The sequence below is a fragment of the Sturnus vulgaris genome, chromosome 37 (genome assembly GCF_052056855.1).
Source record: "Sturnus vulgaris isolate bStuVul1 chromosome 37, bStuVul1.hap1, whole genome shotgun sequence".
In the NCBI taxonomy this organism is placed as follows: Eukaryota; Metazoa; Chordata; class Aves; order Passeriformes; family Sturnidae; genus Sturnus; species Sturnus vulgaris.
The window spans coordinates 207,146-220,783 of NC_142279.1; the positions used below are offsets into that span (position 1 = coordinate 207,146).

The 13,638-nt window shown below is 47.3% G+C and overlaps 1 protein-coding gene across 4 annotated transcripts; it reads right to left on the reverse strand.

Moving 5' to 3' along the window:
* Positions 1-543: 543 nt before the first annotated feature.
* Positions 544-6,208, reverse strand: LOC148220469 (nucleolar pre-ribosomal-associated protein 1-like). 4 transcript variants are annotated; one of them, XM_088155365.1, is made up of 6 exons: positions 6,077-6,208; positions 3,488-3,594; positions 3,278-3,394; positions 2,501-2,639; positions 1,603-1,796; positions 544-1,374 (listed from the first exon to the last, which is right to left on the reverse strand). In XM_088155365.1, exons 2-5 carry the CDS (start codon positions 3,491-3,493, stop codon positions 1,663-1,665), a joined length of 396 nt encoding a protein of 131 aa, XP_088011491.1. In that variant the 5' UTR covers positions 3,494-3,594; positions 6,077-6,208; the 3' UTR covers positions 544-1,374; positions 1,603-1,662. The 4 variants fall into 4 exon arrangements, with proteins under 4 accessions (XP_088011491.1, XP_088011490.1, XP_088011492.1 ...); XM_088155364.1 differs by lacking the exon at positions 6,077-6,208 and adding an exon at positions 5,497-5,867; XM_088155366.1 differs by lacking the exon at positions 6,077-6,208 and adding an exon at positions 4,504-5,490.
* Positions 6,209-13,638: the final 7,430 nt, after the last annotated feature.

Sequence of the window (13,638 nt, forward strand, 5' to 3'; positions counted from 1 at the left end):
GCAAAGACGGGCAAGGAGCAGCACAGGCACGGAGACAGAGAGGCACGGCCAGCAGGACAGAGGCTCACCAGGAGAGGGGCACAGCAAGGGAGGAGCACCGGGCAGCGCTCCTTTAGGACAAGAATATTCACACACACAAGCAATTCCCTCATTTGCACCTCATTCTTATTTCACACACCCCCCCCCCCCCCCCCCCCAATAAAAAATTCAGCTCATAGCACAGGCAGCTCTGGCTTTTCCCTGCACAGTATTTCTACCAGGGACCTGGGCACAGCACGCGGTCGCGAGTCACCTGAATCAATCCTGATTTAACATTTCAAAGCTTCTCCTTCTGGCACTGCACCTTCTCAGACCCGGGCTGCCATGTTCCACTCCCCTCATGGCCAAATTCAAGAACAACTGTTGCCATTCTGCAGAGAATTCCCAATATGACTCACATGTTATCAGTGGGCAGAAAACTCTTTGGGCTTCAGTTCCACCTCTCACCTGTTCCACGTGGAGGGAGGACAGGCATTAGTCACACATCACAGCAGCAGTGATGGATCAAGGCTTTTTTTTTTTTTTTTTTTTTTTTTGATTGAATAAAAGGGTAAGAAAAAACAAACCAGGTCTCATACAAATGTCTTGAAACACCATTAAAGCTTTTTAAACCCAAGGAGACCATCGTGATTCCTGACTTCAGTCTTCTATTCATACTGGTTTTGGCATCATGAAATCAATCAGAGTCTTTAAAGAAATACTAAATCATCATGACTAAACCCCGGGCTCCTGGTCATTTGCACTTACAGCCCCTTGTAGGAAGCTCTCCAGCCTTTTTTTCCCATCCTACGTTGGACAGAGGATGGCTGTGAACCGCACGCCTCCGCACAAACAGTCCTGCCGGTTCCTCAAAAAGTTTAAAATGCCTGTGATAAAAATGATAGAAAGTAATACTGCCTCTCAGACTGTTCAAGAAATGGGAAGTTGGACTTTCAATGTCCCACTGAGAGATGCCGAATAAAAGCTTCCCCATGAGCTCACACAGAGTAGTAACATTTCTTGGACGAAACTAAACTAAGATTTTTTTTTTGACCAAACAAGATAGGTCTGTATGAGAACAGCTCAGGAGGCTTTCAGGGCTCGCAGTGATGCTGGCAGAGCACAGAACGTTAAAGATGAAGTCTTAACTCCCTGAATTAATGCCCTGTGGTAGCCAAATCTTTTTGCAAAGACACATAAGACTTGCTTCTCCTTGTTTCCGAGTTCCCAAGCCGTCCTGTAATTCGTCACCTGCACTAGTGCAGACCAATCTGCCGTGGGCAAGGAACAGATCCGGCTCCTGAGCTCCAAGCCACGTGTCCCCGATGGAAACCCAAGTCAGGAATACAAAAACACCTGTGGAAGAAAGACGAGAGAAAAATCAGAAGACACAGATATTCTTCTATTTCCACACAGAAATACCGAGCCAAGCTGTTTACCTCTGGGACTCTGTTTTCAAACAGCTCCCCAACTCTGTTCCTAGATGGAAAACGTGGAGTGGCTTTGCCCGTGCAAAGCCAATGAGCCTCCTCACAAGAAGGAACAAACCAGTTTCCTGCTAAATCAGACACCTGGAAATCTCACCTGTCACATGCTGTCATGGACCAGCAAGAGGGATCAGCATCCAGGCCCACGTGGACTTGTTCATTCCTGGCTTCTAATGCAGCAGGGACAACAGCACTGAAGGGAAATGATCACGTCTTCATTTAAAGAGAACCCAACTTCTTCATCAAAGCCATCACTGTCCTCGATCAGGACATCCACCATATCCAGGACATCTAATAAGTGAAGAAAAACATCAAAGCAAGAATCCAGACTAACAGGAAAAACAACAGAGGTAGAATGCAACACTCCAGGAATACAAGGCATCTTTTTAATTCTTTTTAATAAAAAAAAAAAAATAAAAAAAAGGATGAAAGCCACATTTGTCACACAATACAACGTTAAGTGCAACCCCTAAATTACAGCTGAACCTTCACTCTGCCTTTCAATGCTGCTGTCCAGCACGGAGCAGCTGCGGCTGCTCCTGGATCCCTGGATGTGTCCAAAGCCAGGCTGGACACTGGGGCTTGGAGCAGCCCGGGCTACTGAAAGGTGTCCCTGTTCATGGCAGGGCTGGAACTGGATGAGATTTAAGGAGCCTTGCCGGCCAAACCACTCTGGGATTCCATGACTCTGTCAACAGTCCCAGGCAGAAGGGCTAGATTTCCATTTGAGTTCAAAAACGCTGCTGCAAGAGCATGAAGAGAGATTTCAAATACCGTTCAAGTGGCACAACCACGGCAGAAATTACTTTCAGAGGTAAAGCGGCAACTTGGCAATTCCACTTCGACTTCTGATACCAAGAACACGTGGAGAGCTGAATCCTGGAGGGCCCTTACTTAACAGGATTGCCAGAGTTATCCATCCCCAGTTTGCTGATTAGGGCTAGAAAGTGTATCCCCAAGTCATGGAGTTGGGATGTTGACAGGTTACCACATACCATCAATGTGAGAGACGGGGATGCTGATGTTATCAGAGTCCTGTTTAAACAGAGCCACCTGGAGCGTGCTGGCTGCCTGAACCAGGTCTGCTGCCTTGTCAGTGTAGGGACAGGGGTTGGCCACCAGCTTCAGCAGGATCTGTCAGCAAAGGTGGGGAGAAAGGTAAGTGCACCTGCTGGCTGGCAAGTGCAGGGGAACCACACGGTACTGAGAACGACCACGTGCTGAAAGCTGGGCAGCTTTTATGAGGACAACTTCCATAGCACTTCTGCAGGATTCTGTCTACAGTTCCTGCTCTACAGGCCACACTGATGGAAAAACAAAAACCCACCACAACTTGGCACCTAGATTGCGACCACACACCGAGTACCTGGGCAGACCACAGTGGAGGCAAAGCACTGGGCATTCAACATCCTGAAGAGTAAACAGCAAGTGTCACCTTTCCTTGTCAAGGACCACCATCTACTGAGCTCTGATAATGTCGGCACCTAAAGAGGAGATCAAAGCTACCCACACCTACACCACTCTACCCTTACACCGACAATGCTGTAATAACAGCTGATCTTTTTGGATTTCATTTTCCTACAAATCATTTGGCTGCCCTCCCACTGAACACAAGAAGGATGCCACCTCCGTATAAAGAATCCCAAACAAGGCTTTTCTCAGAATTCATTCGCTGGTCTTTGACAGGTTTCTCAACAATAGCAACAAGACCTCCAGTTTCCACTAACACTATTCTTTGCATTTTTTTATCCAGCTGATTTGAACACCGTTACCTTTTCCAAAAACTGAATCACTGCTTCCTTCTGGTCTTCTTTTGTATTATCCAAGTGCTCCAGCCAAATTGAAAGCTCCTTCCACGTGTACTCAAAAGCTCCACTGTCACGTAAAACCTGTCCAGGAAACAAAGGAGGAGGTGTGTAAATAAACCTCAAAACACCTAAAATACAAAACCCCGAGGGATGCAGATCTTTTTCTATAGTTACCTTCATGCTTCCTTCTTTTAGGAACGAAAAGAAGAGCAGGTTGATGAGGAGTCGTATCTGCCGCTCTCCTCACCCTCAGTTCAAGAGGCTCACTAGGGGGACTTCAGCTGCATAGTGGACAATAAAAATCCTACTTCTGTAATTTCTGGAAAGCAGGTTATACTGCTTTCAGAGGGCCGTACAGCTTTCTATCATCACAGGCAGTTAAAAAAAAAAGAAAAAAAAAAGCACCTTCAAAATAGCCTGTAGGGGAGTTTTAGAAAACTACCGATGAAACAGAGGAAAATCATTGCTAAATTAAACCTGAATCAGGCTACTTGTACTTAAAGCAATCAGGCAGAGGGATGAACAGTCACATAAATGAGCAGTGGGCTGTGACCACAGCAAGGTCCAGAGAGAAGTGCAAGTTGCTGGGGGTGGTGAGGAAGACCAACAAGTCCCACACCCTAGAGACAGGCTTTGACGTGCCTAGAAACTTCCCCCCGCTTTCCTGCTCTCCAAATTCAGGCCCTGACTGCGAGCACCCAAACTCGGTGACCCCGAGCTCCAGCTCTACAAGCAAGAAAGGAGGAGGGAGAAGAGGAAGGAATCCGAGTGACACCAGGGTTCAACTCCCTCCCCCTAAGGCCCAGCAAGAGAGGAAACCTTGCCCAGCTTCCCGACCCTGGCACCTACGTTGGACGACTGCAATTACACAGGATGAATCTGTGCCTTTGCTCCTCTCCACACATCAAATACAAGGAAGCCATCACAACTCATTTGTTCTACAGTTACTCCGTGTACAACACCAGCAGCTCTAAAAATAACTGCTGCTCACATCAGTCTGACAGGGGAATTCTTTTAAAGCAAGAAAACACGAAGGAAAAAGGATTCATTATAATATAAGCGACTATTTTTGGCAGGGTCTGGAAACAGAAATGCACCTGCAGCTCTCACAAAACCAGGCAGGAACAGAATGTGAAATCCAAAAACGAGCCTTCAGTTACATGGCACTGTGCAGAAAAGTAAGTCCTTACCATCTATTCTTAGCAGCCTTTCTGCTGACGGAACTGCCCCAACTTCCCTGTTCCTGCTTTCCCTTCAGAGAAAATGCAAAGGACTGAAGTGGAAAGTGGACACAGGAACAAGTCAAGCAGTCCATGTTCCCACCTGGCAAAAGAATCCAAAACCATCAGAAAAACGGCACATTTTGAGCAGCTTTCGGTTGAGACATTCATTGCTGGGAGACCAAGTGAACCTGCCTTTAATCCCTTGCAAGGATCAAGGGCCACTAAACCCTAATTCAGTCACTGTAACTGGATTTTTTTCTTGGCAGGACAGTCTGGTTGCATTTATTCCTTATTCCTAGGGGTAAATCTCTACCCCTACTTAGGTAACTAAAGGATGTCCTCTTTGAATAAGGTGCTAAAAACAGCAGCCTCTGGTGTCTGGTGGACTTCGAGCTGACCAGCTTTTTCTCAAAAGTCAAATAACTAATTTAAATATGCAGAGGGGGATGCTAATTTTCAAGACAAAAAGTACTCCTTGCATCAAAGCTGGGATCAGACAATAACAGAGAGGACTACTCTGCAGGGCCAGAGGAAACCGGAGAAGACTTATGAAAGGCTAGAGTGCTGAAGTACAGATTAAAGAAACGCTGATAAAAAGTAAAAATCCAAAGCAATATCTTCTTGATCAATGTCAAGACCTTTGCAGGCACCAACTGCACTGATTTATTACAGTATCAGAATTCATTCAGCCTCGGGGGGGTGCGTAAACACGACAGACATTTTCTTTGCTCTTTCATCAACTGCTGCAGTGAAGTCCGTTCACAGCATTGATTTCTGTCAAATATTCCGTTACTAGCCGGTTATCTGACAGCAAATTTCAACAAGAGGCACAGGAAAGGAGACTGGTGACCACACAATCCTGCAGCAAAGGTAACTGCTTCAAGAAAAAATCGTACAATCCTGAAATTTCAGGCCAGTGGGATAGAGTGAATATCCTGATATTTCAATTCCAAAGCTTACCTTAATGGTCTCGGGCTCCGGGGCTTGGAGGGGGGGTCGGTTCGGAAGGGCCGCCTCCGGAGGAGGGGATCCCGGGGGGAGTCAGGGGCCCGGGGAGGGGGGCGAGGCGGAGGGAGAGGAAAAAGAGGAAGATGAGGAGCAGGAAGAAGGGGGAGAGGGTTTGAGAGGAGGGGAAGCCCAAATCCGTGCTGTGTGCGGAGCTCCGACAGCACGCTGCAGCCCGCAGCTCAGTGTGAGCACGGGGCAGAGGAGGCGATTTCTGGGCATTCAATCACCCTGAGGCGGGCCCGGCACCGCCCCTGCAGCACCGTCCCCAGCACAGCTCGGTACCGCTCCGGGATCACCCGGCCCCGCCCCGGGTGCCGCCCGGGACCACTGGGGACCGCCCCTAAAGCACCGCCCCGGCCCCGCCCGGTCCCGTCCCCGGGACCTCCGTGCCCCGCCTCGCCAAGCCCCGGCTCCGCCCCGAGCCTGCCCGGGCTGCGCCGGGACCATCGCTGGCGGCCCCGCCCCTCTTCCCCGGGCCGAAGCGGGCTGAAGGAGATGTCCGCACGATTGGAAACGCCGCCGAAAATCGCACCCGTGGCATCGGTGTCGGCGTCGTGCGCAGGCATCCCACTAGAGCGAGCGGGCTCCTTGCTGTGCCACCCTCCTTTTGCAGCCAGAGTTAGAAGGTCGGGGAGCGACACCCGAGCCGCCATCTTGGGAGAGGCAGGCGCGCAGTACCGCGCTCTGCCCACAGGGTGGCGCTTGGGAGACAGGCAAGGGATGGAATCAAGGAGTGTCCCAATCCTTGAGGAAATCCCCCGGAATGAACGCCCCAAGAAACCCCGACCAGAACTGAGAAACCTCCTGCCTCTGTATGAGTGCAAAGGGTGTGCAAGGAGTGTGCAAATAGTGTGCATTAGCAATCGATCGGCAGGCATTGGCAATCGACCGCCGATCTAATCGATCGGCAGGCATTGGCAATCGATCGCCGATCTAATCGATCGGCAGGCATGAGCAATCGATCGCCGATCTAATCGATCGGCAGGCATGAGCAATCGATCGCCGATCTAATCGATCGGCAGGCATTAGCAATCGACCGCCGATCTAATCGATCGGCAGGCATTAGCAATCGACCGCCGATCTAATCGATCGGCAGGCATTAGCAATCGATCGCCGATCTAATCGATCGGCAGGCATTAGCAATCGAACGCCGATCGAATCGATCGGCAGGCGCGATCAATCGATCGCCGATCGAATCGATCGGCAGGCATTAGCAATCGATCGCCGATCGAATCGATCGGCAGGCATTAGCAATCGATCGCCGATCGAATCGATCGGCAGGCATTAGCAATCGATCGCCGATATAATCGATCGGCAGGCGCGATCAATCGATCGCCGATCGAATCGATCGGCAGGCATTAGCAATCGATCGCCGATCTAATCGATCGGCAGGCATTAGCAATCGATCGCCGATCTAATCCATAGGCACGCATTAGCTATCGATCGCCGATCTGATTTTTCCCACCATTTTTCATGGATTTTTCCCCCCATTTCTTACTGATTTTTCCCCATTTTTTTCATGCATTTTTTCCCGCAATTTTCGTGGATTTTTTCCCATATTTTCCCCATTTCTCACTGATTTTTTTCCCCCATTTCTCAATGATTTGTTTCCCCAATTTATCAAAGATTTTTTTCCCCATTTCACCATGATGTTTCCCCCATTTCTCACTGATTTTTTCCCCCATTTCTCACTGATTTTTTCCCCCCATTTTTCCATGGATATTTCCCGATTTTCCCCCCCATTGCTCACTGATTTTTGCCCCCATTTCTCTCTGAATTTTCCCCCCATTTTCCATGCATTTTTCCCCCCATTAATCACTGATTTTTTTCCCCATTTATCACTGATATTTGCCCCCATTTCTCTCTGAATTTTTCCTTCCATTTTTCATGCATTTTTCCGCCCATTAATCACTGATTTTCTCCCCATATATCACTGATTTTTTTCCCCATTTCTCAATTATTTTTTCCCCCACTTTTCCCCGTTTCTCACTGATTTATTCCCCCATTTTTCATGGATTTTTTTTTCCCCATTTCTCACTGATTTTTTTCCCCATTTTTCAAAGATTCCCCCCCCCGTTTTTCACTGATTTTTCTCCATTTCTCACTGATTTTCCCACCATTTTTCATGTGGTTTTTTTCCATTTCTCACTGATGTTTTACCCCATTCTTATTACCATTCTCATAGCTCTATTTTATATTTATACATATTCTTATATTTGCATTATTTCTGTTATACACTAGATTTTTCATAGATATTTGCTACTTATATTTCATTATATTTTACATGTATACCAATCTATTTCTATTCTTTATATTTTATTTTTATATTAGCTATAAAAACCGTGCCTCTACCCAAATAAAAAGCATTTAAACATTCCTTTTAGACTATATTTAGGTATTTTTTATGGTTCTGTTTTTCATGCATTCTACACCCACCCCTCCCTCTCAATGTTCTGGCACCCAGCATGACCCCCCCCCCCCCCCCCCCCCCCCCATGCCCGACTCACCTGCTCCTCCAGCGCAGCCCGGCTCCCTTTCCCAGGGACCTTGGGGTGCCCCAAACCACGTCGGAGCCCCCAGTCTCCACACCCTCCCCCTCCGTAGGGAACGGGAATGGGATGGGGAGCACACAGGACAAGAAAGGAACACAAAAGACACACTGGACAGAGAGAAGAAAAGGGCTGGAAGCTGGATATGAGGATGAAAGTGGAGCAGCAACAAACCTCAGGACTCTTGACTAGAGAGTGTGGCTGCTGAACGTCTCAAAAAAACCCCCAGCTCCAACACAACATGCTGTGCTCACGGCTCGGCCTGGGACTCATCAGTGAACATCTCTCTCTTGCCAGGGCCATAAAGCCCCCGAGAAAACACGAGGTGAGGTTGATGTGCTCCGGCTTTGCTCCTGCTCAGCCCTAACCCCAGCCCCTGCTGCCAGTGAGCACCCTGATCTCTGAACCTCTTCTCAGCTTGTTTGTACGCTTCCAAATTCCTTCCTCTTTCTTCAAGCTTCATCTGTTTCCTGGCATTGGGAGAATGACAAGTGTTTAGCACAGCGCAATGAATACAACAGTCTCATTTTCAGAAGACACAACTGAACGAGAACCGACAGCAGCACTGCTTCGAGACAATCTGGGCACACGTTTCCCTTCCAGCAATCTGAGTGTTCTTTTGTGTCACGCCTGAAATTCTGAAAATGGTTTTTTGAGAAAAATTATCCATAACTAGAAAACAATCAAACCAAATAAATAGAACCCCTAGGATATAATAACAGCCCATATACTACAACACTCCAATTCTAATATTAATAAGAAAACAGAAATTAGCTACACAGCATTACCTCAAACAAACACTACATACTGGCAAGAATCAAAGCCACCACAAAATAATTCAAAAACTACCCTATGCCTTATGCTACAGGCTAGAACGCCATCGGCAAACCTTATCAAGGTATCCTTTAAAAACAACGCCCCACCAAAAACAAAAACAACACAAAACGCCATTCAAGAACTCCCTTATCAACACCTGAATGAAAAAACATGGCATTAGATAAATAGACCATAGCCCTTATCATACACCATCTACAAACAAAATAAAGCTATACCATACATCCTCGAAAACCACCTTCAAAGCACGACATTAGAAAAAAAAACTTTCCAGAATTAAAAGCTGTATCTAACAAAAGCCGTCTGATAAAATTAACAACCAAGCCACCATCAGAGCTGCCCCTACTAAACTCCCCATCGTACATATGAAAAATCAGTTTTAAAAACCTACTTCAATTCATTCTGCCTCAAATACAAAACCATCCAGAAAGTTACCTTCACTCAAAAACAAAAGCGCACGTAGTAAATAACATTAAAAAATAAATCAGCACACTACACACCACAAGCATAAAATATTGAATTAAAACCAAAAATACCCCTATTCATTAAAGAGCCCAGCCGCAAGCTATATTTAACTATAACTTCGTGCAAACGTACACATATCATTAAAATAGATTTCTTTCAGAATACAACTGATGATCTAAAACAGTAAAATGTCCGAGAACGATATTATAATAGGATATCCTCGATCAGCCTCCCGCAAATTCTCTCCACTGTATTGTCCGACACACACCAGAAAAAAAATCCAGTTTTTACTTTTTTCAGCTAACTTCTTATTTATTAGCTGAGAGGAATGTTGAATTTGTCTTTACAAATGAGCTGTGGATCAGCCTGTAGATAAGGCTAGCACTGAGAGATAAAAGAAACAATGGGATGGATTCCACTGATTGATGAATGGAAAGAGATAGTTGCCTTTACAAACAAACTGCGGGGCTGCTGATAAATGAAATTGGATATCGAAAGATGAAAGAAGCAACGGGGGGAAACTATGAATTCTATAAGAATTAAAAATTAAAAGGGAGGGTTCTACATTAGAGGGGAATTTCAGGTATCAGGCGTTCCGGGAAGTCTGTGCCTCTCAAGTACCTCAGCCAATGGCAAAAGAGAGAGGGAAATGCGGCCGGGAAAATAGGATAAAAAGGAGGCTGCGTCCTCCAAAAATTTGAGAGATGCCAGGGGAATGTCCCATGGCCTCTCCCTTTATTCGAATAAAGCAAAAAGGACTCCTCTGTTTCCTTTTTGGACATAAACCGCTGGTGTTTGTGGATTAATTTTCCTGACATTTAGCAACATATTGTTAAAAAAAAAAAAAAAAAAAAAAAAAAAAAAAAAAAAGTGATCCAGAAGAGGGCAACATTGACAGCCATTCCAAGACAGGATGAACAAATGCTTTCACATTGACAGAGGATGCTGCGATGTTCTGAGAACAGAAGATAGAATAAAATAAAGGAAGGTGATGTTACAAGACAGAAAAGGGTAAAATAAAAGGAGTACCTGAGACTGGGGGGCGGGGGGGAAGAAAATGGGGAAATATTAATTGCTACACACTAGGTACAAATGCTTTTTACAAGTAATTTATGAGAAGCAAGCTAAAAGCGTCTTACTGCTGCTAGTGATATCATGCTCCAAGCTCTGCTAATAATTCCTATTTCTAGCAATAGTTAAATTGAACTCACTACATTCCAACTATTTTTCTGCTTGTTTAGATGGCAGATCCGTTTGGAACACACCTTAGTATAGCAAATTCTATGCCCACGTAGGGACCTCTCAGTTCTTCCATAAAACATTTTCTTCTGCATTATGGCAAGCCTTTGTTTTAGCTTGACAGCTTTCTTGAAACTTAAATTTACGCATGTATCCAAAGACATTTGCAATTCCAGAAATTGGTAGGCACATCATATGGAAAGTAAATAACATTCTCGAGAGGGAGTTGCTTTGTTACTGAGGGGATGAAAAGCAAGGCTAGAGCTAGTAGAACTACCCAAGAAATTGGACTTAACGCAGCTTTTACAAGGCTCAAAGTAGCCATACCGAGATGTTTGAGCTAAAAGCCCCAGTTACCAGACTTACAGGCCTAATAGTTATCACCACACCACATTCCCTGGTTGCAGTATTTTTAACAGCAGTGCAGAACGCTACTGAAAATTATTTTTAGGTTGAATTGTTCTCTCCCCTCACTGCCTGTGTAGCTGTTAGAGGCTTCCAGGAGGCTGGGGAAGCAGACTGCTGGTTTCACTTCCAGACACGTCACTTCCATGGTCTGCTGGAGGGCACTTTGAAGCCCGTGGCCTTTTCTTGCTCTATTGTATCTGACAACTTTCCTCCCCCACGTCTGTTTTTTAGCGGGCAGCATTTTTGGAGGGCCAGTCAAAGACCTCAGGCTCCGAGAGAATTCGTCTGCTTTGCTCTGTTTATGTGTGCAACAGATGGGAGCAGCAACTAAGTCAAGTAGTAACTTCTGAGCTGCCCAGTTATCAGTAAACCAAAATATTCTTTTGTGACTCTCGCCAGACGAACATATCATCCTATCCGAGTCACACACTGCCCCTCTGGCATTTTCCAGTCAGACAAAGAATTCCTGGCCCCTTGCATGAACCTCAGCTCTCCACCTTGTTCCAGAAAGAGTTCTAGATCCAAGGCCCAGTGAGCCAGCTACCCTTTGCTGCCCTGAGCAGTATGGAAACAGCCAAGCCCCAGCCCTGCAGCCCTGCCTAACTCGCCTTTGCCTCCCAAACCTGAACCTTTTCCTTGGCTGTGGCATCCTCACTCATGCAATCCTGAAGACAAAAATCTGATTTGGCAGGTGAGGCCGTTTCTAACGCAAAAGCTTCACCAAGGTTTCTCTTCCAACTTCAGCCTTAAACAGTCCTGTCCTCCTCAGACAGCCCCCACCTCCAGCCTTTAGCTGTAAATACTGACTGGTTTATAGCTAATGCTTGCCACCCCTCAAAATTAAGTCTTTTGATATGCATTTACATCCCTCCCTAACCATGTCCTCATCACCCTTCCCAAACTCAGCCTCATCTCCAGGCCTAGAACCTCTCCCTAGGTGAGGGACTGTCCTCGGGTAGGAGTGCTGACAGACCTGTGCACGAGCCCAGCTGCATAGCCCGTGCTAATCCCAGCCCAGCTCTAGCCTTTAAACCCACTGGGGCTTTGGTACTGGAGGCCCAGTTACAGTAACCCCTGTGGCCGTTCCGCTTCCAGGCCATCTGTGAGTTGTGATCCCCCACCCTACACCACTTTGGTGAGAAATGCATTCCTTTCTTACAATAAAGTTTTCATTTTATGTCTAAATTCAAGCATTCAGAGAAAACGTGTAGCAATTCTATCAAGACAGACATGACAGGCACCAACATTAGTCTTTCATTACACACTTTTCATGCCTTCTCTCCACAGATTTCTTTGAGGCAACTCTGACTCCTTTTCTCACAGGCAGCTCCACACAGCACCGACTCCTCCTCTCCTCTGTACGACTGGCTAAACCCCAGCCTGTCCCTTCCCCAGCCACCTGAGCCTGTCTGTCCCACACACAGCATCCTCTCACCTTGTCCATCCCTTGCACGGCCACGTGTCCCTTCCTCCTCGCAGCACAGCCAGCAGGCTCCAGCCCACACTGCAGCAGGCTCTGCACCTCCAGCTGGAGCTGTGCTTAGTGAAACTGGCAGCCAGCTGACCCACGCTTTTATAACAACCAGCCTCACTGGGCAGGCAAGGCTGTTTCCACTCCTTGCTAGTCAGTACAGCTGTAACTCGTTGGCAACTAGTGCCTTCTGCACTATCCTTACAAACTATTCTCCTACAGAAATGGACCGGAATTCCGCGGGGATTTTCCGGGGATTCCGGGGGGATTTTCTCGGGAATTCCGGGGGGATTTTGTCGGGGATTCCGGGGGGATTTTCTGGGGGATTCCGGGGGGATTTTATCGGGGATTCCTGGGGGATATTCCCGGGGATTCCGGGGGGATTTTATCGGGGATTCTGGGCATATTTTCTCGCGGATTCCGGGGGGATTTTCTCAGGGATTCCGGGGAGATTTTATCGGGGATTCCGGGGGGATTTTTCCCGGGAAATCCGGGGGGATTTCCCCCGCGATTCCAGGGGGATTTTCCAGGGGATTCCGGGCATATTTTCTCGGGGATTCCTGGGGGATTTTCCAAGGGATTCCATGGGGATTATCCAGGGGATTCCAGGGGGATTTTATCGGGGATACCTGGGGGATTTTCCAGGGGATTCCTGGGGGATTTTCCCGGGGATTCCGGGGGGATTTTCACGGGGATTCCGGGGGGATTTTCACTGGGATTCCGGGGCGATTTTCTCAGGGAATTCCGGGGGATTTTCTCGGGAATTCCGGGAGGATTTTCAGGAGTATTCCGGGGGGATTTTCCCGAGTATTCCGGGGGGATTTTTTCGGGGAGTCCGGGGGGATTTTCCCGGGGATTCCGAGGGGATATTCCCGGGGAATTCCGGGGGGATTTTCTCCGGGATTCCGGGGGGATTTTCCAGGGGTTTCAGCGAGGAATTTCCCGGGGAATTCCCGGTGGATTTTCCAGGGGATTCCGGGTGGATTTTCTCGGGGATTCCGGGGGGATTTTCCCGAGTATTCCGGGGGGAATTTTTCGGGGAGTCCGGAGGGATTTTCCCGGGGTATCCGGGGTGATTTTACGAGGAATTCCGGGGGGATTTTCCCGAGTGTTCCGGGGGGATTTCCT

Bases quoted from the DNA above. Each gene is read 5' to 3' on its own strand.
- LOC148220469 (XM_088155365.1), bottom strand. The intron at 2,640-3,277 runs GTAACGGTGTTC...CTTTGCTGACAG, and splicing joins TGATTCAGTTTTTGGAAAAG to ATCCTGCTGAAGCTGGTGGC. The intron at 1,797-2,500 runs GTATGTGGTAAC...TTCACTTATTAG, and splicing joins CCCCGTCTCTCACATTGATG to ATGTCCTGGATATGGTGGAT.